This window comes from Centroberyx gerrardi, chromosome 14 (assembly GCF_048128805.1).
Source record: "Centroberyx gerrardi isolate f3 chromosome 14, fCenGer3.hap1.cur.20231027, whole genome shotgun sequence".
In the NCBI taxonomy this organism is placed as follows: domain Eukaryota; kingdom Metazoa; phylum Chordata; class Actinopteri; order Beryciformes; family Berycidae; genus Centroberyx; species Centroberyx gerrardi.
In genome coordinates this window covers 29,245,127-29,266,511 of record NC_136010.1, presented here as the reverse complement: position 1 = coordinate 29,266,511, position 21,385 = coordinate 29,245,127, and the positions used below count along the sequence as shown (strand labels likewise).

At 44.9% G+C, this 21,385-nt stretch overlaps 1 protein-coding gene across 1 annotated transcript in view; it reads right to left on the bottom strand.

Moving 5' to 3' along the window:
* Nucleotides 1-21,385, bottom strand: part of agrn (agrin) — a 247,780-nt gene that overhangs the window by 126,869 nt on the left and 99,526 nt on the right. The window contains exon 3 of the mRNA XM_078288305.1: nucleotides 20,641-20,679. Within this exon, the coding sequence (XP_078144431.1) occupies nucleotides 20,641-20,679 (39 nt within the window). The remainder of the gene's footprint in view (nucleotides 1-20,640; nucleotides 20,680-21,385) is intronic.

Here is a 21,385-nt window from a genome sequence, read left to right as displayed (position 1 = left end):
GTTAAGCGCATAGCTAAGAATATATGAGTGCCATTAACATCCACTGACAAATTAAACTATCAGCCGTAGTATGAAAAGCATTTCCCTCTAGAACTGTGCTTAAGCCTAAACATAAAGACAAAATGTAATATCTGAAAACCAGCGGATTCCTCCTAATGCTTCTGACTGTTAAATATTCCCAGGATTTTAAACTAGTAACGACAAAATGCAGCTTACCATTACTTTCAATGTTCCTGGAAAAAGCCACTGACCTATAAAAATTGATTCACAGAATAAATGGGGAGCGCTTTCTATGATTTGTATTTAAGTCTGTTTATTTAGGCAGGTTAAAGGCCCATCTCTTGCATGAGTTCTTGACGATTTAAGCTCTTCTTCGACAACAGCAACACCAAGGCTGTGAGTCAGAGGTGAACTGAGTGTGCAGCGGGGATTTAACCACACACTTCTCTTTCACATGAAGTTAGATCTGCTTATTTTTAAACTAACGCGTGAAAGGGATCCTCATTCCGAATAATTAGATTGATGGCAGGCCGCGGCAGTCTCATCGCTCCGATCAATATGAGTCCGCTGTGCCCCGATGTGGCCGGGAGCCATGTGTAGGCTAACAATGCATAATGGAACAAACTCTACATAAACTGACTGGTTTGGATCTATACTACCTTTATTTGTCCAGGGGAAGTTGCTCTTTTGATGAATGGAAGTGTAAAAAATACAAAATCTCTTGGTGGTTCCATATGAAAAGCCTGATGCATGCCTACTCCATGACACCCCCCCCCCCCCCATGTCAATCTATCTGCCTGCCATGTGGCGATGCCCTCTCCCTCCCCTGCCATTTTCCCCTCCATCCATCCATCTAACCATCCATCCATCCACTTCCTCTCCCTCTCATGTTTCATCATCTCTCCTATCATAAATTATTTTGCTCTGCTGATGAACACACACACACACACACACACACACACACACACACACACACACAGGTGCCCTGACTAAAAGCTAACGGTATTGAAGGCCGAAACACCTGCCTGAGCCTCCCAGGGGGGGAATGTGTGTGTGTGTTGGGGGTGGGGGTGGGTGGGGGCACAGATGGAAAGGTCATCATGAATAGCACATGAGGATGGGCGGGGTCGAGTTGTTCGACGTCCATCGCTGCACCAGCAGATGATCTCCAGCTGGTTTTTGGTGTGTGTGTGTGGAGGGGGGGGGGGTTGTGACTGGCCACACACTGGTATGTGTGTGTGTGTGTGTGTGTTTGGTAGCAAGGGGTCTTCCATATTCATGCTTTCAACACCGAGCCATATGTATTCAGCAGCATGTCGAGACGTTTATATCCAGGAAATTGGGCTTTGTGCAAAAAGAAAGAGGATGGCTGGAAACAATGGGAAGAGAGGGGGGATGGGGGGGGGGTCGTCTGACCTTTGACCCTTGCTGTATGTGTGTGTGTGTGTGTGTGTGTGGAGGGGAGGAGGGGACAGGGGGAGTCCAATAAAGAGCTTGTATTGGTGTAGGTAGTCTGAATCGACGCCTCGCTTCGGAAAACATTTGCACAAGCCAGATACCTTCAATAAAAAAAAAAAAGTAATTCCCATATCTGACCCATCTATTACATTTCAATCAAACTTCATCAGTCGACCTGTATGTGTAGCGGCCGGCTGAATGAGACCGCTGCGTCAGAAATGGAAGGACACATCTCTTGCCGTTGTGTCGTTCGGTTTTTTCTTTTTTTAAATAATATCCATCCGGCCTGCTCTGAATGGGACTTAATAGCCATCGAGGCATTCAGGTACACATCTCGAAACATTCGCTCCAGACCAATCGGAAGCTCGCCTGGGCTTAACCCGGTGTCGCCAACGGCTAAAATATACAGGAGGTTGCATAATATGAGAAACTGAAATAGAATGCTTCAGAGGGAAAGTAAAAGCATCAATCCTTTTGGTTTGTTTTTCCACGTATTGTCAATACACATCAAGGGGATGAGCAGGTTTCAGAAAGTCAAATTAAATTTTAGTTTTAATGCTACCTGGAATTGGCTTTAAGACCAATTTAACAAGCAAAATAAAGAAAATAGTCTGTTTTGGCAAAAACAGACAATTTCCAACTGAAAATAGTTAGAGGGCAGTATAAGAAAAAGAATACCATGAAATTAAATGTTTAGGGACATGATGGTCAACATTTTTGGCCCTGTTCTGTATTAATGTAAGTGTGGACAATTTGAATGTGACCACCTGTAAATGCAAGCAATGTAATACCACATAAGAAAATATTTCATCTTTTGGTGAAATAACACAACTCATGGCATTAGCCTTATTTTGTTTGCCTTACTTTCCAACTCCGCCTCAGCTAAATATCACCAAATGTACGAACTGTCTAATTTCATATTTGCATCAAAATCAAACTTGATTAAAAAAGTTAATTAATTCAAAAAGTTTCATCTGGATATCACAGATTGTAAAGAATCTGTCAATAGCCCCCAGCTGCATCAAAATTAAACCTAAATGAGACCAAACCTGCATAACACAGTGAAAAGATGAAGCCATCTCATTACTGTATTCAAGACATTTTAGTGCATCATTTGAAAAAAAAAAAAAAAAAATGAATCCACTCAACACTCCACACTCCCAAATCTCTACATAATGGGACTGGATGTGAAAGCGTCATTCTTCTGAGACCAAACAGCCTGAAACGGCTCATCTTCTGAGGGGCTTTCCTAATATTCGTGGCTATAGTATGATGTCAGCGCTGCGAAAAGTGTCAGGAAAATGTGTCGGACGGAGTTATTATCACCCCAGGTACAAGAACAGGCAGTACACCCCCCCACCCCACCCCCTCACTCATCTCATATCCCACTCTCTCTCTCTCTCTGTTCTCTCCCTTCCCTCTCTCTCTTTGACACTTCAGTCCTTCATTATTAATCTTCACACCAGCTCTCTTCACCGAGAAGTCCTCCAGCTTGCACACACACACACACGCACAAACGCGGGTTTCAATAATTGATACATTTTCCGGCGCTCTCAGTCTAAAAATAGTCCCGATGATCAACACTGCCTTTCCATTCACACTGCATTCCTTCCCCTAACTACCAGATCCAGAGAAAAAAATGGACTGGAGACACTGGAAACAAAGACTGGAACTGGATCTGATAGCCTCTGTCTCTCTCTCTCTCTCTCTCTCTCACACACACACACACACACACACACACACACACACACACACACAGCGGCACTCACACACACCTTAATCTGTACACTGAGGTGTTATGTGACTCCATGGGGGTGAGAGAGATAAAATTAAAGCTGGGGGGGAAGACATACGATGTTGCACCCGGGGTATTAATAACAATACACTTCCTGCTCAACACCGATCGCCCGCTGGGCCCTAAGGCGGCAACATATGGCCCCACACCCACCCACACACACACGTACACACACAAACACACACACACACAAAGGCATCGCGATTGTGCTTTAGCTTATGCAACGGAGGCGCAATCCTGCATAATCCTCGGCTATCCTTCAGTCCTTTTGGCAGCACCGCATCCCACTGCGGGCTTATTTCAAAAAAGTTTAAGAAACTACAAAAACCCTTCTTGTAGCGGGGCAGGTAAAACACACCGGGCGTCACATGCCACAAGTCGCTCCGTCTCGAACACTTAAACCTATGGCGGCGGCAGCAAAGGCGGCCCAAACAACCCGGAGGAATTAAATGAAGCGGGGAAATCGGGGAGAGGCCCGCGAGAACGTTCGAGAGCGCGCGCACTCCGGCTTCTAAAGCGTTTACTTGTGTTTTGTTCTTTCTTTTTCAGCGGCCGGTGATTTCTTTAGAGGTGTTTCGTCCACGCTATGCACGCTGGGTACTCTCCCAGTTGGGCTAATGTGTGTGTGTGTGTATGTGAGAGTGAGAGAGAGAGAGAGAGAGAGAGAGAGAGAGAGAGAGAGAGAGAGAGAGAGAGAGAGAGAGAGAGAGAGAGGTAAAGAGAAAGAGGAAAATGAGAGAAATAAAGAAATAAATAAAAAGGTAGGGGAAGTAGGGAAGAATAATAGAGGGAGAATGTGCCATTTACTTTTCATATGGATTGGATTACGACTTACATTGACTTACAGGAAAGTTGCCTATACCTTCACCCACTTACAATGAAATTAAAAAGTATGTGCAATTTGTACAAGATGTCCAATAGTGCAAATGAGATGATATATAGCACCAAGAGAATAAATTTTACATCACAATGAGTGAAGGTGTAATTACATTACAGAAAGCATAAATCCTTATCTTTCCCCAACGGTTTCGGTTGCGTATCTGTGCGGTCTGTGTGGTATGAGTGATTTTTTTTTTCTACAGATTCTTGTGAATCTCTGCACCTTCTACCACATGGCAGCAGAGCAAACTGTGAACGCAGATGGCGTGCGAGGCTGTATTTGTGTGCATGCGTGTTTCCGAGGGTTGGGAACCGAGAAACCCGTTCCAAGTCGCAATCCTAACTTTAGATTCTGCTCACCGATATCTGAGAGTGTAATGTCAACTGTGCTCCTCATACAGTGTGATACAGCTTTCAAGGATAGTTCTGTCAGGTGTGAGTTGATGGTGGTCCTGCAGCTCAGTGCGTTGAGCATGGTCCTGACTGCAGAACTTGAATGGATAGAACGGTCCTTCCACTGTTTGTCATGGTAATTTGGCTAGTACAGCAGAAAATGGCGATTATAGAATTTTAAGGGTCAACTGCTATGGTGGCATTAAGGCTGTAAAGTGTGTCACACTTGCTTGAGAACTGTGCAAATGTGTTGTGCTGTGGCTGTAGTCTAAAAGGAGAATAAAAGAATTGTGAAGATTTGAATCTGTGTGCCACGGTCTGTTAGCAAACTGTCAAAACTCAACTGAAAGCTAATGTTAGCAACAAGGTTAACGTGTCAAAGATTGTACATCTCTTGCTAGCTCTTCTAGTCAACATTAGCATGTTAGCTCTCCTCTCACCTCAGCAACTTGCCGTAAGTCAGTTTATACGGAAGCTAGCCCAACGGTAAACATGAAAATAGCCGCCGCTCCAGGGCCAAAAAAAGTTGGCATTCAATGTACTATAAGGAGCTTTGGATAAAACCCTCACCAACTGGCAACATGGCACCATGCTGCTGAAACATGGCTAACCGCTGACAAGGGTTCTGAAGTCTTTTTTAGCTTCACCAGGATGTAAAATAATGCCACTGCAAATGTGATACCTGTCAAAAAAAGGATTTCCCGCAGGAGAAGCAACACCTCAAGCACGGTGACACATCTACGTGTGAGAACATTTCTGTGACATTTCTGTACATATGTTACCGCCATCTGTGATTTTTCAGAATCGGAAGAGCTTAAAAGGAGCCTTTTCACATCGACACACATATTTGTAGATATGTTTTTCCATCTGTATGCCTGGTAATGTGAAAAGCTAGCAATGCACACTTGCATGTCAGCTTCTAAAAGGGATGTAAAGAAGCCTGCGACACAAAATTTTGTGAACAAACAAATATTTGAAGATATGTATCGTGGAGTTTCACATGCAGTCTAAATGTTTTTTTCTCTTTTGTATTGTTTGAACACTAGAGAGTGCAAGGCTAGCGAGTTTTAGCTTGGGTCATCACACTGTGTAGATGCAGAAGGAGACAAGATGGACTCCAGGCCAAACTGAAACGGAGGGCAATCTGTCAAGTTTTCAGTCTGCTGTGTGGCAACATGTTGGCTTTCCAATTAAGGAAGAAAACAGCAACAAGACAAGTGACAAGGCAAAGACTGTTTGCAAGTATTGTAACAGAGCCTTGCCTTCCAGGTAACACTAGCAACACATTGCATCATCCACAACCACATCACAGTGACAAACTCAAGTCGTGTTTGATTCCTAAATCTCAGAGCTGGTTCTCTTTGCGATGCTTTTCTAGTGAGAAATTTCACTGGTGGCACAGAAGTACACTTTACTGTTTTTTATCTTCAGTCTTATTTGGGGATGAAATTGGGCTTAATTTGGCATGAAAAGGTCTTCAAAAGTATTAAATTGAATTTACAAAAACCTGTAGTCACTCCGTTTATGGTTTGCACTTTTGTTTTCCCTCAAAAATAAAAAGGGATTTTTTTCAATCATAACTGTCGTGCTCATAATATCATCGAACCGTGGACCCAGTATGGCGTATCCATACCAAACTGAACTGTGAGCTGAATATTTCATTACATCCCTAGCTTTTAAGTGCTAAAATCTATCACCAGAGATGCTGTATCTTGTATGATATGTTCTCCATCTTCAATACTCTACTTGCTCTTTTCTCACCTACATCCTCTTCTCTGCTGCTCCAACGACCCAATTTCATCCGGTCTAATCTAAAATGGTTCTGATGCGTTGTAATCTCCCGGTCCCAACCCGTCCTCGTCTGCCAAATGTGGCTCATCCTCAGGCAAACCTGACAGCCTCCACCAAAAAAACCTAACCATGAAAAATCCCACACCTTTGCCACTGCTTCCAAGTATATTTAAACAAGAATGTGCAAATACATTCTTCTGGCGTGTACTTTTCTTAAATAGCCAAGCAGCTAATAAAAAAACCCTTTCACCTGGAAAGAAAAAGAGCGACTAGAGGGAGAGGAGGACGAGCTTTGGTGAAGCGTTTACATCCCTTCTGCACAGCTGATTCCCCCTTTTTTTTCTAGCAAAGGCACAGAGCATTACTGCGATAATCCTGTTTATTGTTATGTGCGATATTAGCCGTGTGTAATCTAGATGGATAGCCTTTCACCCGAACAAAACGAGAAACGCTCAAATCCAAACAACTGCCGGCTCTTGTGTACCTGTGCGCCACACATAGTTCAGAGGATTGCGCCGGAGGGGGAAGCGGAGTGTGCCGCGTCTCGGCCGATTTCTCTCTTGGCTCATTAAAACTTGATTAAGATTAAGGCTGGAGTGCAGCGACGCTCCCTCTAAAAGCAACAGCGGCTCTTCGGCGGAGTGGGCCCCCCCCCCCCCCCGACTTCGCCCCCTTAACATAATGTGTGCAGTGATGTGAACAGTCGAGGCTATGTGGGGAAACAGGTGATGTGGAGAATGGGGCTTTCGGAAACCTTTTATACCTAAGGACCAGCAAATCACGCTTGCGCTGTTTTGGACAAGTTTTCCAGTTGATTCTAGTTATTATTCTAGTTATTATTATTATTATTATTATTATTATTATTGTCTGTTCAGGAAGTTTGAGTTCCTGTAGGTGGCGCTCTTTTCTTTGTCCGTTCAGTCATGGTGGCTATCACTGCCCATGCTAACTACCCAGTTCTTCTTCTATTTATTCCAAACATGTAAAACGCATCACTGCCTGTGCACCAGAGGATTTTCCCAGGAAAGAGCTACCAGACACCGGGTGTTTAGAACAGACAGATTTCATGAACTGTCTATATTTTAAAAGTATATATTGACTATTGTGTTATAGCAATCGACAATAGAGAGTAGCAAAACAGACATTTATCATTACTAATCCTATGTAAATAAAATGTAGTGCTCAATGCAACATCCCACAGTGATAAATATGTACGGATGTTCATAAAAGTTAACTTGGGAACACACTTGGATGCCTTCAAAGATGCCCGTAGGTCCACAAACTGCGTACCCAACAGGCCTGGATTGGAACAGAACTCCGCATGTATCAATGTTTGCTCCGTATGCACTAATGTAGACACCGGGAAGCCGATTCTGTGCCGACGCGAGTGTGTGCGCGGAGAACGTATTTGGCGTGAAGGCATGCCAGCGAGGAGCGGGGAAAGGCCAGATATCATCTTGTGCTTAAGTTGGCTTTATGGAGCATCCTCTTACAAACACCAATCCCGGTTTGTTTACCTGCGTTGGCCGGAGGGTGTGCTGATGCATACTAATGAGTGTGTGTGTATGTGTGTGTGTGTGTGTATCTCGTCCCTGAGGCTAGCCTCCTATCTCCAATGCCATATCTCATCTTTTGCAGCAGGACTACTGTGACCAATCTTGTACTGCCCCAGGAACAGGCAAATCTGTGTGTGTGTGCGTGTGTGTGTGTGTGCCCATGTGCCCCTGCCGTTGCCCTCCCTGTCTCTAGCAGCTCCTGACCTATGCAGCCGTCTAACAGGAGCGCTGAACCTGGCTGACATTTCGAACAGCTTGAATTCGGAGCCACTCAAGACAAAGCCTGGGATGGAAAAGGAGAGAAAATACCGTAAAAAACTCCCGTTATCTGATTGAAAGACAAAAATAGGGAGCTTCACATCATCACCCAAACCAATCCCCATTCCTCTGTGCTTTAATGGAACCGGTGGGGGAAACAAAAAGAAAAAGTGATTGAATCGTAGCGTGGCATCAGATGAACCCAGCATGGCGCTGAGGTAATTGCACATTCTTTTTTTTTCTTCCAGTTCCCCATGCTCGCCCATAAACGTCTCATTTTGGAGGAGGAGGAAAATGTATTGCCTCAGAGGGGATTGATGAGCGTTACGTGGCTTTGAGTCACGGAATCAAACCCCACCTCTCATGTCTAAACTCACTGACCGCTTGCTGTGTTAAAGTCCGACAATATGCCAATGAGGTGGGAAGTAACAAAGTAAAATACTTTGTTACTGTACTTAAGATTTTCACGTATCTGTACTTTCCTCGCCTTTTTACTCACTACCTCTCAAAAGAAAAATCTATACGTTCGACTCGCTACATTTTCAAAACAAGACTCCTTACTCTCGGGAAATCATCGACCGATTTGTGTTTTTTTCTAATTTTCCGCATCAGACGGCTTCCATCCCGGAAACAGCTGATCAAGCACCCAATGCGCTTGACTGCTTGTTCACCAGAGCGACACCAAAAAGGAGGGAAAGGGACAGAGAGAGAGAAGCGACACGAAGAAGAGAGAAGCAACAAGACAGTAGGGAATTAACGTTAGTGAATTCAGCTTTGCGATTCAGAGAACCAGTTTAGCACATTAGAAATGCCTTTTTTTAGATGACGACTTTTACTTTATACTCTAAGTAAATTTAAGACAATGTACTTTGATACTTTGACTTGAGTAAAGGTTTTGAAATGGTACTTCAACTTTTACCAGAGTATATTTTTAGATGAGTATCTGCACTTTTACTTGAGTAAGGAATCTGTGTCCTTCTCCCACCTCTGATGACCGTTCAGTTGGTGTAACGCAGCTGTTAGCGGTCAGAAGCCCCTGTCGTGTTCTGAGGAGCACTTTGTGCGTTGGCGGTGTTACAGTAAAGTGTAAAGTGAGACCGATCGGGCCGATACGGGGCTTTTTTATTAAAAACCATCGGCCGGTCAGTGTCGTTCCTCCCTGACCGCAGCCGGTGAATATTGTTTCATTTTGAGGAGGCACGACGGAGGCGATTAAAAACGGTGGGCGGACGCGAGAACACGGCAACGCTGGCAATAATGGCGTGTTTGGTCAAATGAGAAGGCTGCAGGAGAAGGGAAGGGATATGAGTGTGTGTTGGTGGTGTGTGTTGACCTCGGCGGCCCATTAGGGATGACATGAAAACTGCAGCCCCATTCATTTCCCGATCAAAGCCGCCATTACGGAAAACACAGCAACTGATTCTGGGGCTTGTTTCACATTAGACAAAAGTGTGTGTGTGTGTGGTGAGGAGGGCTCTCAAAGGGGCACCAAGTGGTCCAACCTGTTTTAATTAGATTTCTCTATCTGCCTCTGACACACACACACACACACACACACGATGCTAAGCCACACTACCCCCAAGGCTGACAAGCCCTAAGGGCCTGGGCAGAGAGGCAGGGTTGCTGGGAGAGGGAGGGAGGGAGGAGGAGGAGAAAGAGGAGAGAGAGGAGGGAGAGGAGGAGGAGGAAGAGGAGGAAGAGGAGAGGGAATGAAGAGAGGGAAGAGGGAGAGAAATTGGAAGCGAACGTCAGTTCAGGTCAATTTCTGGCCGCCGACAAGTTAATGCGCTCGATTTTTTCCTTTCCCTCCTCCCTCCCTCCCTCTCTCCTTTTCTTTCGTCCTTTCGTTCGTTCGTTCCTTTCCTTGCTTCCTTACCTGCTTTTCCTTCCTCCCTACCTCCCTCCTTTTCTTTTGCCCTTTCGTTGCTTCCTCTCCTCCCTTCCGTCCCTCCCTCCCTTCTTCAACTCTTTTGTCCTCCCTCCTTCCCTTCCTTTCCACTTCACATTATAGTCATTTTCTGATGCAAAGAGTGAGCAGGTTGGGGGTTCAGTGTCTTGCAAAGGACACTTCTACACGAGCTATAGCTGTCAATCTAACCACTAGGCCACCCTTTCTTTCTTCCTTTCTTCCCTTCTTTCATTCCCTCCTTTCCACACACACTTCCAGAGTGCCTTTGGGCCAGAGGTCAGTTAGTTATTCCAGTCTTATCCACGGCAACAGCGGTGCTTTGTGCCCCCATTTCCCCCTTCCATTTCCCATGCATGAGCTGGATCCACAACTAATAGGCTGAATTAGACACACACACACACACACACACACACAGCCAAGGCAGTAGAGCAAACCCCATACACATGCATATGTATTCAACATTTCCTGTAGACACAAAAACACACCCGTACGCACAGTCAGGGGTCTTGGTGCAGTGTGTGTGTGTGTGTGTGTGTGTGTGTGTGAGAGTGTAGTTTAGTCTGTGTTGCTGCATGCGTTTGTGTGCTAGTTTTAATAGAGGCATACTGAGCAGAGTGAAGGGGGAGATAGCGAGTGAAAAAGAGATTGAGAAAAGGGGGAGGGAGAGGAATGCACACTGCAAAAAACATCCTGTACTGAGTCTTATAAATCTCATTCTTCTAATAATCCGTGACATTTTCATCAAAGTAAATGTCTGTTTTGCTCCTCTCTATCTGATTGATAGTGATTCAACCTATAGCCAGTTCATGAAAGCTTTTCCATTTGCCGTTCTAAACACCTGGTGTCTGGTAGCTCTTTCCCGGGAAAAATCCTCAAACTGCATCAACAGAAAACACAAGCCCCGCCCACACCGTTTGATTGACAGGTGATCTCTGGGAAGTGCAGTGCAGAAACGGCACAGAAATGAGCACTTAACACCTACAGCAAGTGCCAACGGGTTGAGATAATTTCACTTGTTTCCAATGCCACAGAATTCCCTTGAATCAGGCAATAACATCTAGATTTTAATGTGATCTGTCCCCTATTTCAGGAAAATGAGTGAAAAGACATCGGAAATAAGCGAAAATATCACCCCATTAGCGGATTGTTGCACTTTTAAGAAGAAAAACACAGATTCTAAACTCAACATCAGACCAAACGACTTGTTAAGACAGATTTTTTTTTGCAGTGTAGCGATGGGAGACAGCTGGGAGAGATGAGAGCTGTCTGAAACTGCTGAGAAATGTCACGGCTAATACACTTCACATGTGGAGGGGCTCACACTGGACGCCTTGTTTTCTACACGGTGTGTGTGTGCATGTGTGTGTGTGTCGATTTGACACCCGAGACGTGAGCTTGCTTACAATGAAATTCCACGTGTGTGTGTGTGTACGTGTCTGTACGACTGACTGCATTTGAGTGCTTTGCGTATATTTGATACGCAATCCATCCGACCGTATCTTAAGCATGAGACACTGATGAAACATGTTACTTTGAGTTGTGTGTGTGCAGGTGTATGTGTGTGTGTGCAGGTGTATGTGTGTGTGTACTGGTCAATGAGGCACATAAAAACACACTTAACCATATTATTACTGTACTTGTGAAAACATTGCATTGACGAAGAAATGTTCCCAAACTGTTTAATGCACAAACCCTGACCAAACAAAACTGTAATTCTCACACCACACTGCAAAAACCATCCATATTAACAAGTCATTTCATCTAGTGTTGAGTCAGAAAATATTATTATTATGACAGAATCTGTCATTGAGATAATTTCATGTTTCCAACGCAAATCAACTTGTTTCAACAATTTTTTTGAACAAAGTGTCATTTTCTTGATAGTTGTGGAATGATCTGCCTTATTCTGTCGTGCTTGAAGAAAATTCAAATTAAAAAACCAAGTCAAACTGTACTGGAAGTGGGGATGTATATATTGTACTTTTATTGTTATTGGTATCTGAATTTCACATCGCACAGGACTGCAATATCAAGTGTCAAGAATTTAGTGCGCATCTACATTATACATTACGGTAACACATTTGTGATGATCAGACCTCAGTAGCCTTGTCGAGTCAGCAACGTAAACAGATCCAGTTCCAAAAGAGTAAACACTGCACAGCCCGCGTGAAAATGAAAAATTAATGAACCTTCTCAAAGTGAAAATGTCAGTGGGGAGGTAGAAGAACACAAAACGGAAGTACACCCGTGGTTTGGCAATATAAACGCAGTAAGTTAGCTCTTATTTTGAAGTTCCATCTTCACAGGAAAAGTGTTATTGTTCATATGAAGTGTTTACGTAGTCATGAATAAGTTACATTACGAGGAGAGAGACATAACCCACACACAATATCCCGGTAAGTCATAGTAACTAGTAACTAGCAACTCTAACTAGTATAAGCAGTCATTTTCATCATTTTTGTAAGGAGAAGTATTTAGCTAACTTAGCTAGCATAGCTATCAGACCCTATGTGAACTGTAACGCTAGCTTGCTTGTTACAGAAATTTTGGACCGTCGCTAGCCTAGTCTTGGAGTTAGTTAGCATTAAATAATTAGGGCTAAGGTTAGGGGACAGGGAGTAAAGCTCAGTCAATGCAATATGAGGGTAAAATGACTTTTTTGCAGCGTCATCACAAACCCCGACCCCAAAAAATGTCCTCTTTCCAAAGTGAGGATGGACCAATTATCCTCATTTTTGTTGCATTTTCCTCATATAAAGAGCACACACACACACACACACACATACTCTTTATTTCTTTGCCTTCAGTGAGACCAACCCTAATTATGGAGTTATAAAGTGTACTGGGGTGTATGAAACTCACCACTGAAAAACAAGTACAACCAAGCTAGTGGTGAGCAGACAGAGAGATACAGAGGCCAGCTTGCTTATTATGGGATACCTTTGACCTCTTCCATTGGAGTCTGTTCTTTTACACTCGCTACATTGCGGGGAAAATCGACCAGTTTGGTGGCAACTTACACTCACACACATATCAACGAGTTCACCTATTAAAACAGCCAAACAACACGCATACAAACACATGGAGGCACACATATTCATATTATGCATACACACAATGAAGATACACACACACAGACAATAACTCCCCTCAGCCCTTCACCCACTCTTTCTTTCACCAAATAAACTAAACAGCGAAAGTGTTCAAATTCCCCTCTACCTATTCCCCTTTCTTTCTTTCTCTCTCTCTCTCTCTCTCTCCCATTATGGAAATGAGCGAGCGAGCGGACGTGCAGGCTTGTCGGCATACTAAACACTCTTTCTATTTGTTCTCTCTCGCTCTCACACTCCGAGGTGTACGGTTAAATAACCCGGAGGGGGGGATGTGTGTGTGTGTGTGGGATATAACGATGAGATAAGCGCAGGGGAAATTTAAAAAATGGAAAGACAAACCCAGCTTTCGGACGAAAAAACATAAATACCCCTCCCTCCCTCCGTCCATCACGGCCAAAAAACATCCATCCCGTCTCATGTAAACTCTTCCTTCCCTCCCTTTCTTTCTCTTTTCGGCCCTTTTTCTTTTCTTGGCTTCTTCAGATTCATTCTCAATTTATGCTAACACTTTAGCATACGTTATGCTGAGTGATAGTAGGCCGCATGCTAACTTAAATGATATGTGGCCAAGTCTGGCAGTTGTGTGTGGGCGTGTGGTTACATTTACATGAATTATGATGCAAAAACAATGTACTGTTTGGAACCTGCAGGACCTACTTTCCTTGTTTACATAGGAAGTGAAGGTGGTGGGTGATGGGAGACTCTGTGCAGCTACAAATCACTGCAAAGTGGATGAATACGTAGCTGTTCAGCTGAAATAGTTCCAAAAATAAACCTAGCATCACATGCATCAGCTATAGTGAGTTAATGACATCTCAGTTTTAGACATTTTTTAACATTTTCTTCTTTGGATAATGCTAGTCGCCTACTATCACTCAACACAGTGTATGCTAACATGTTACCATGGAGACTGACAGGTACTGTATTCCTTTAATGGATCTGTCTCACCATACATTCACAGTGACTAGCAGTATTTCTGTGTGTATGGGGCTTGTGTGTTTCTTTACAAAGAGGGGGGGGGGGGGGGGGGGAGTCAAGCAGAAACATTCAAATAATGAATCCAAGTCTGACTCTCTCTCTCTTTTGGTTTGTGTCTTCGCCTCTCTCTCGCTCTCCAGTATCATAAATCTTATTAAAACCCAGTCGGAGTACAGCGATTACCATGCTACACACACACACACACACACACACACACACATACACACAAGAGCATGCCTTGATGAAATCCCCCTTTATGCGTGTGTGTGTGTGTAAGAGAGAGAAAAAAAGTGTGTGTGTGTGTGTGTGTGTGTGTGTGTATTGTGACAAAGCCTAGCGGGGCGTAAATGGTCTCGCTGACATGCCGCTTGGCCGTGAGTCAGTGTGTTGTAATTGTATCCAGTGGAGCGGAACACATATATTCAACACACGCGCACACACACACACACACACACACACACACACACACTAATATTGGGTGGGTTGGGTGGATGTCAGGGCTTTCAAGTCCAGAAGTCAAGCGAATGGGGATGAAGACAACACATGTAGGCAGGAACTACCCACTGTGTGTGTGTGTGTGTGTGTGTGTTAACAGGGTGGGTGAGATTTCCTTCTCAGTGCAGATGGAGCTTCCATATGAGCAGTGAATTACGAATGGACTGGTTACCAGCATGACAGCACTGGGCTTTACTGGGACGTCATGGACTGGTTCACAGCTTGAACATCTGGTTGCCGTGACAACCTCCAACAAACTTACTGGCACAAACGCACACATACAAACACACATACACACACTGTAACATCTCTACTACAAACTAGAGAAAGAGAACCAACTGGTTTGTTTCACTCAGAACTTTGCTTCACTTCACCCTTCAGTGTGTGTGTGTGTGTGTGTGTGTGTGTGTGTGTGTGTCAGGGCCAAGCCAAGGATTAGGAGGTTCAGATGGATCGTTTCCTGTACTCCCTGTCTGCCCGCCTCCTAGGCACACGCACACACTCACGCACGCACACAAAACATATATACATGGATACAAGTTGATGCGAACAGCAAAATCAGATGTTCTGTTATGTGTGTAGTATGTGTGTGTGTGTGCATCCCTAGGTTCAACTCCAATTATCTGTAAACAATGTTGCTGGCTGACTGAAGAAAAACAAGAGGCAAGGGGTGAAATGTTCGAGAGGAAAGAGAGAGTACTGAACTCCTGACTCTCACAACAACCGTCGCCTCTGTAGAAAGCTAAGACACATACTGTACACCCGCAAAAACAGCGTGAGCTACGAGTGGATGTTCTCAGCAAAGAGCGAAACGCTTCATTAATTCCCGTTCCTTAATAAGGAAAACACTAACTGTGATGGAGGACTCGGCTAATAGCAGGATATCACAATGCAATATTGTTCGGCAACATGCGCGCGAGGCGAGCCGCTTATTTTCCCCTCATTAACAACCCGACAATGAAATTCGTCGCGCTGGTTATATTTCCCAACGTGGTTATTTTCTGACATCGCCACCCAACAATTAAATTAGCGCCTGCCCATCACGGCTTTAAGTGGAACAATGACTGAGTCACTCCATTTTAAATAACTCGCCGCGGTGTTAATGAGAGAGAATGAGCAACATGGCCTTTCAGTGGCGCTGAATGGCCCCCGCTGCCGTCGACATGCGAAGAACACAGAGAGCTAATTTACAGCAACATTAGGCTATTCCGCATACTAATTACTCCCAATATATGACAAAGAGATGGAGGGGTGTGGGCTCGGAAATTGCTTTAAACCGTCCCTATGCGCCGGCACGCCGAGCGATAAGGGCTTTCGATAAGCAGCTCCAAAACTATTAATTAGCTTGCAAAGATTCATACTGTCGATCGGGTTTGTTTATCCCGCTAATGTCATTCCTTCTATCTCATTTCAAAGACTCGGCACGCCGTTCTTTTTGTTGTTGTTGTTGTTGTTTTTTTTTTTTTGTTTAAATAGCTGCCTTCTTTCCCTCCGCCATGATGCAGAGGGAAAGCGGTCGTACAAAGTTTGGGTGAATTTACCGTGCGACTAATGAGGCAAAAACAAAGTTATCGGCCCTGGAGTTCCTTTCACAGAGGTGCCTTTCATCAGCGTGGAGGTATGTTTATGAATACTGCACCTAAAATATGAGCTGCATTCTGTTGCTACAAAAATACACACTGGAAATAGCTCGGTTTGGATGTGATTCGTGGCTGGTTTAACATTTTTGACCGTTAACCTGGCTATGACTTGGACTTTGAAGGGTGTTTTTGGTGTTGTTGCTTCATTGCAACAGCACAGAACAGGGATCAAGTCTCCACATGGCTTCTAGAAAACGCAGAGGCTTAATACCAGCCAATCAGACATGGCTATCAGGAATGCTGGTTGACAGCTTCCAGATACACAGCCCCAGATAGCTCGGCTTGCTGTCCGTCTGTATCAAACAACCGCTGATCCTTCCAAAGTCCGACGTCCTGACATGACCGCCGTCGACCGCCGGTGAGGTTGCCTCACAGCCGGGGACGGATCAAAACAAACATGCATCGCCGACAGCATCAACAATTACTCTGTGGCATAGGGAATCAAAGGCAAATCCGCTCTCTAGTTCTGACGGTCCATTCGGTACTCCCCTTTATGACCCACATTCTGTTTTTCCCTCTCCTTTGAGCCGACTACTCTTTCTTGCCTATCTCGGCAGATCAATACGGGGTACGCCGGGGTGAGGCGAGGTATGCCCGAGTGGGAATCCTGTCAAAGACGGCTGGACGGTTGGAGGCGAGGCAAAGGGTGGTGGTGGTGGTGGTGGTGGGGGGTTGACAGGACTTGGCTAATTCCTTTCCCTTTCCCCTCTGTTTGTGAAAAAACACCGCTCACTGAGCTCCCCGTCTATGGGCAGGATGCTCACGTAAGCATATGCTGAGTTCACAGATACAAAGAGCGAGAGAGACTTTTCTGGCGAGGAGGAGGGTACAGAGTTCAGCTGTGCATCTGGAAAGCTCTGTGTACTTTAGAAGGGCAGCAAACTTTGCCTTGATAACGCCAAGGCTGCGTCCTCCCCACTCCCACCCCCCACCCGACCTCCAAAATGGCGGGCTAACGAGCTGCTTTTTGTTAAAAGCCGGACATGACAACTCATCTGTAAAATCCTAATCTTGGAGAGGCAACTTTACGGTGTACCTTTGATATCTTGATGTGAGACGTTTTCAGCCAGCGCCCCCACCCCTGCCAAGAGATGAGGTAGATATTTTGCCTCTGTTGTGTGAAATCTATGATGTGAAAAGATTTAATTAAGATAGGCCGACGAGTCATAATTAATTCTGCCTCTCTCAGAGTAAGGCTTACTGTCAAGAACACAGGGAAAGGCTCCGGCAGAATAAATTACAGGAGCACCAGTGAGTGCATGGGCTTTCTCTTTCCCCCCCAATCTGAAGGGGTAACGGGTGGTGAGCACTAGTTTGTTACTGTATTCTTTCCGAGCTGACAAAAAGTTTCGTCAAGTCTTCGGGAAGAGGTGGCGTTCTCTAAGTGTAAGTGAGCCCGGGAGCGCTTTCTTCCAAAGCGTCCCACAGTCCTAGATCAAATCACATTTCAGTCCAGCCATTTATTTTGTCTGCCGGCGCAGGGCGTCCTCTGGGGAACACTCTCGGTGACAAATGCCAAATTGAAGGATTCACGGCAAATGTGTTCGTTACCGCTGGGCAGGGTGTGCTGGAGATGGCCACAGTCACTGGAGACTACCTGAACTGTCTGTGGCTCAGGTTCTCCCATTTCATTTCCTTTCTTTTCAGTTTCTGGCCTATTTTGGATCTGGTTTCACCCATATTTGGACACCTAAGGTTATAATGGGGTGAAGCAACGAATCTCTTATTCGCACCCTGGAGGCCTTGAGGCAGAGTTCAAGAAGTGAACTCATTCTTGGTCCTTGTTGAGTTACAACATTCCGCTCAATTCACAACATTATGGTATAAATATCAGTGTAAGTCATAATGCCTCTTTGGCATTGATTAAAATCAACACAAAAGATCAAAAACTGTATCTAATAGTGCTGATCCCTCCTTCCTATGTTCTTAACCACTGGACAAACATGCTCTATGTTTTGTTTGGACAAGGACGCTGACAACTAGGGGCCAAGAGACACATTTATCAAACACTGTTCAGTGTCAACCCTGTTTCTAAAGTCCAATACTCTCTCATCCTTCAAGCTGCAAATTCTGTGGGCTCTCTGGTTTTGGCCGAACACGTAACAACTGTCTTATTATCAGGAGACGACAGGCAATAATGAGTATGGCCTGAGCTGAGCAACTGCCGCTTTGAGCCTTCAAAGAAAGAGCCTAATTAAAGGCTGCTTTGTGACTTTGTCACTTTTTTGACTGGTGATTAGAGGCCATTCATTGGGCAGGACTCGTCAGCTAATTGTGGGTGGTACATGCCACAAATATCATCTAAGCGCTTTGCATGCGTTGTGCAGAAACTGCATTTTTCAAGTGTGTCGCGAGATTCTGATTTGCAGAACAAATTCCTTTACTTTGGGGAGAATTTCCTCGCGCTAATAAGGATAACTCATCAACGCCAGTTCAGAGACAAGCCAGGCTGTTTAAAAATGCAGACTCTTTGGTATCGTGTCTGTGATTTTCTGTAATTAAGTATCCGGGAGCAGAGTGTCCTTGGAGCCGAGGACAAGTTCAGTAGAACAAGCTCCCTGCTCTTTGGAACAGATTTGACTAATGGCAGGGCTATATTAGCCCTCTGCTGGAGCATCTTCTAAACAGCCCCTCTCCCCGCCCCCGCCAACGCCACCCCACCATACATCTCCAGAAAGGGGCCTACTGTCGTATTTGGGCCATCTCTAATTGTCCCACTAATCTCTCCAGCGCTAAATGACCCAGAGAAACTCTGTCCCTCTGGGCAGGCTTAGACTGGTGATTGGAGACTTTGCTTTTATGTTTTGCTTGGCACATTAAAAAAGCATAGGCTGCTGATGGAAAGCCTACAGAACTATTGGAAATGTAATTAAGGCCTAGCAGCAGCTTTTAAACGGTTGACTAGTGCAGAAACAAACTGTGTCCTTCAGACAGCAAAAACTTTCATACATGGGAAATGAGTGGCTCGATCGATAAGCAAGGCATTTTTTCTTTTGGAGGGGAAACTTCAAGGGAAGACAGAAATGGGCTGCTTCAGTGACTACCTACTGTTTCTCATTTTCCCAGAAGAGAGCCGAGCTCTATGGCAATGTTTGTTTCAAAAACAGGCAAATAGAGACCTCTTTGAGAGATATAATCATTTGTCAAGGCAATTCCATCTGTCATTAAAACAGAAACAAATAGCTGCTGTACATTGTGCCGGCTGCAATTGGACATTCGGTGTCTCGTGTGATGAGGCAGTCACAAAAGAAAAAAAAACAGACGTCTCACACACTCCCCAGGTGTTGAGGTGAGGCTGAGTTGAGAAACGCTCCAATCAAGCTCAATTACTTGTTGAAGCCAACCGCGGCAACCATTTCACATTGATGGTGGATATTCTCCTGACTCTGCCAGACAATCACATTCATCATACACCACATCTAATTTGATACATTTTTTTTTTTAAGCAGAGCATCTTTCACAAACAGCTTTTGCAAACAATCTGGCCTATGGGGCGAGTGATTGAGCAATTATCAGGAACAGATTCAGCAAGCCCCCAGCGGGGCCTTTTGTCCCCAGCATCGGCTGGCTGGCTGGGATCATTAGAGGCATTCTATCCTCATGTTTTCTCCTTTCCTCCGAACCTCTGGCTTTGTAGCCCTAACACTGGGAGGATGAATCAACACCTTCAGAACTAGTAGGAGTCCATCCCCGCCTGTCTGTCAGCAAAAAGAACACACCAAAGTCTATCACACGCCGCCTCACCGTGCTGCCTCTGATAAATATTCATGATAGCAGCTTGAAAAACAGCTGTTTCCCTCCAATTAAAGCTTGCCGCGATCCACCGTTTTGCCAATAAATTGTTGCTTTTTTAATTAACGCGCACGTTACTGGGCCAGAAAACAAATGAAACAATGCAACACCGAGTACAAAGATTTATATCTACGGGATTGGGACCAGAACATGTGGATAACAAGGCTGGGCGACGGTGCTGCTCTGTGCCCCTGGCCTACATTCGCTCACAGCCTAAAGTAAAGTATACTAAGAGAAGGGAGGGATTACCCTATTAGACCCTATCACAAGGATGTGAATGCTGCTAGAGTAACAGGTATCGAACAACGGCCCAACTAAGCGCGTGGAGCAGATCAAATCAAGTCATCAAAAGATCCCTCGCACATCAAAGACCCCTAGACCTGGCCACGTGCCTGACATACTAAAAGGTGCACCAAACTGAAACCGAAGCAGCGCTAAAGCAGCCAAAGCTGGCACAGCACGGAAGACGGCTGCCCACTTCAAAAGGCGGGGGATCCAGCCTCTGAGGTCATTATTTGCCCGCGCCCCCCCAAAACACCAGCGGTCAGAGAAGCTGAGCGGAGAGAATCCGCAGAGGACTTACCATCGGGAGGCTGGGCCGGTGTGAAGTGAGGAGGTTTGTCTGCAAGAGATAAAAGAGGGGGGGGGGGGGGGGGGGGGGGGGGGGGAGAAATAGGTTTTTAGTTAGGGGGAGATTCAGAAACTTCCCAGGGGTAAAGGCCAAGTAATTGAGTTGCTACAAAAAAAGGGAAGAAGAGAAAGACACATTCTCTCTCCAGGCTTGGCTTTTTCTATCTAACACATTCTAATGCAGTGTCTGAGCCCTGGAGGAACCCAGCAGAGCTAATCAGCAGGAGTACATTTCAGTGATAGCAGTATCATCATTGTTTTGTCATTCACTGTTTCTATGGTCTTCCTATCCCAAACCACACCGCATGACTTTCATATCAACAGAGCTGCGACAGAAGTGCGAACACGGGGGAAGGCTCCGCACTTATTTTGGGTTGAAAAGTGCGAGATAACATTTGAATTAACATTTGTGTGATTACATACATCAGCGATTATAATGACTCATATCCCATTTTCTTTTCAAGTTCCCCCCCCCCCCCCCCGCACCACATGTAGAATCGTTCAGATGCTTTCTCTCTCATATATCAAATGACATCATGCTGCTCTCCTGGTGAACACCCTGTGGACGATGACATCAGCATTGTTGGGTTCTGGGAACCATAAAACAAGGCCTGTAGTGTCAAATGATTGAATCTGGAGTAGCACTCGGGAGAGAAACCAGAATCCTATGCAGTTTTGACACTTTGACACTAGAAAAT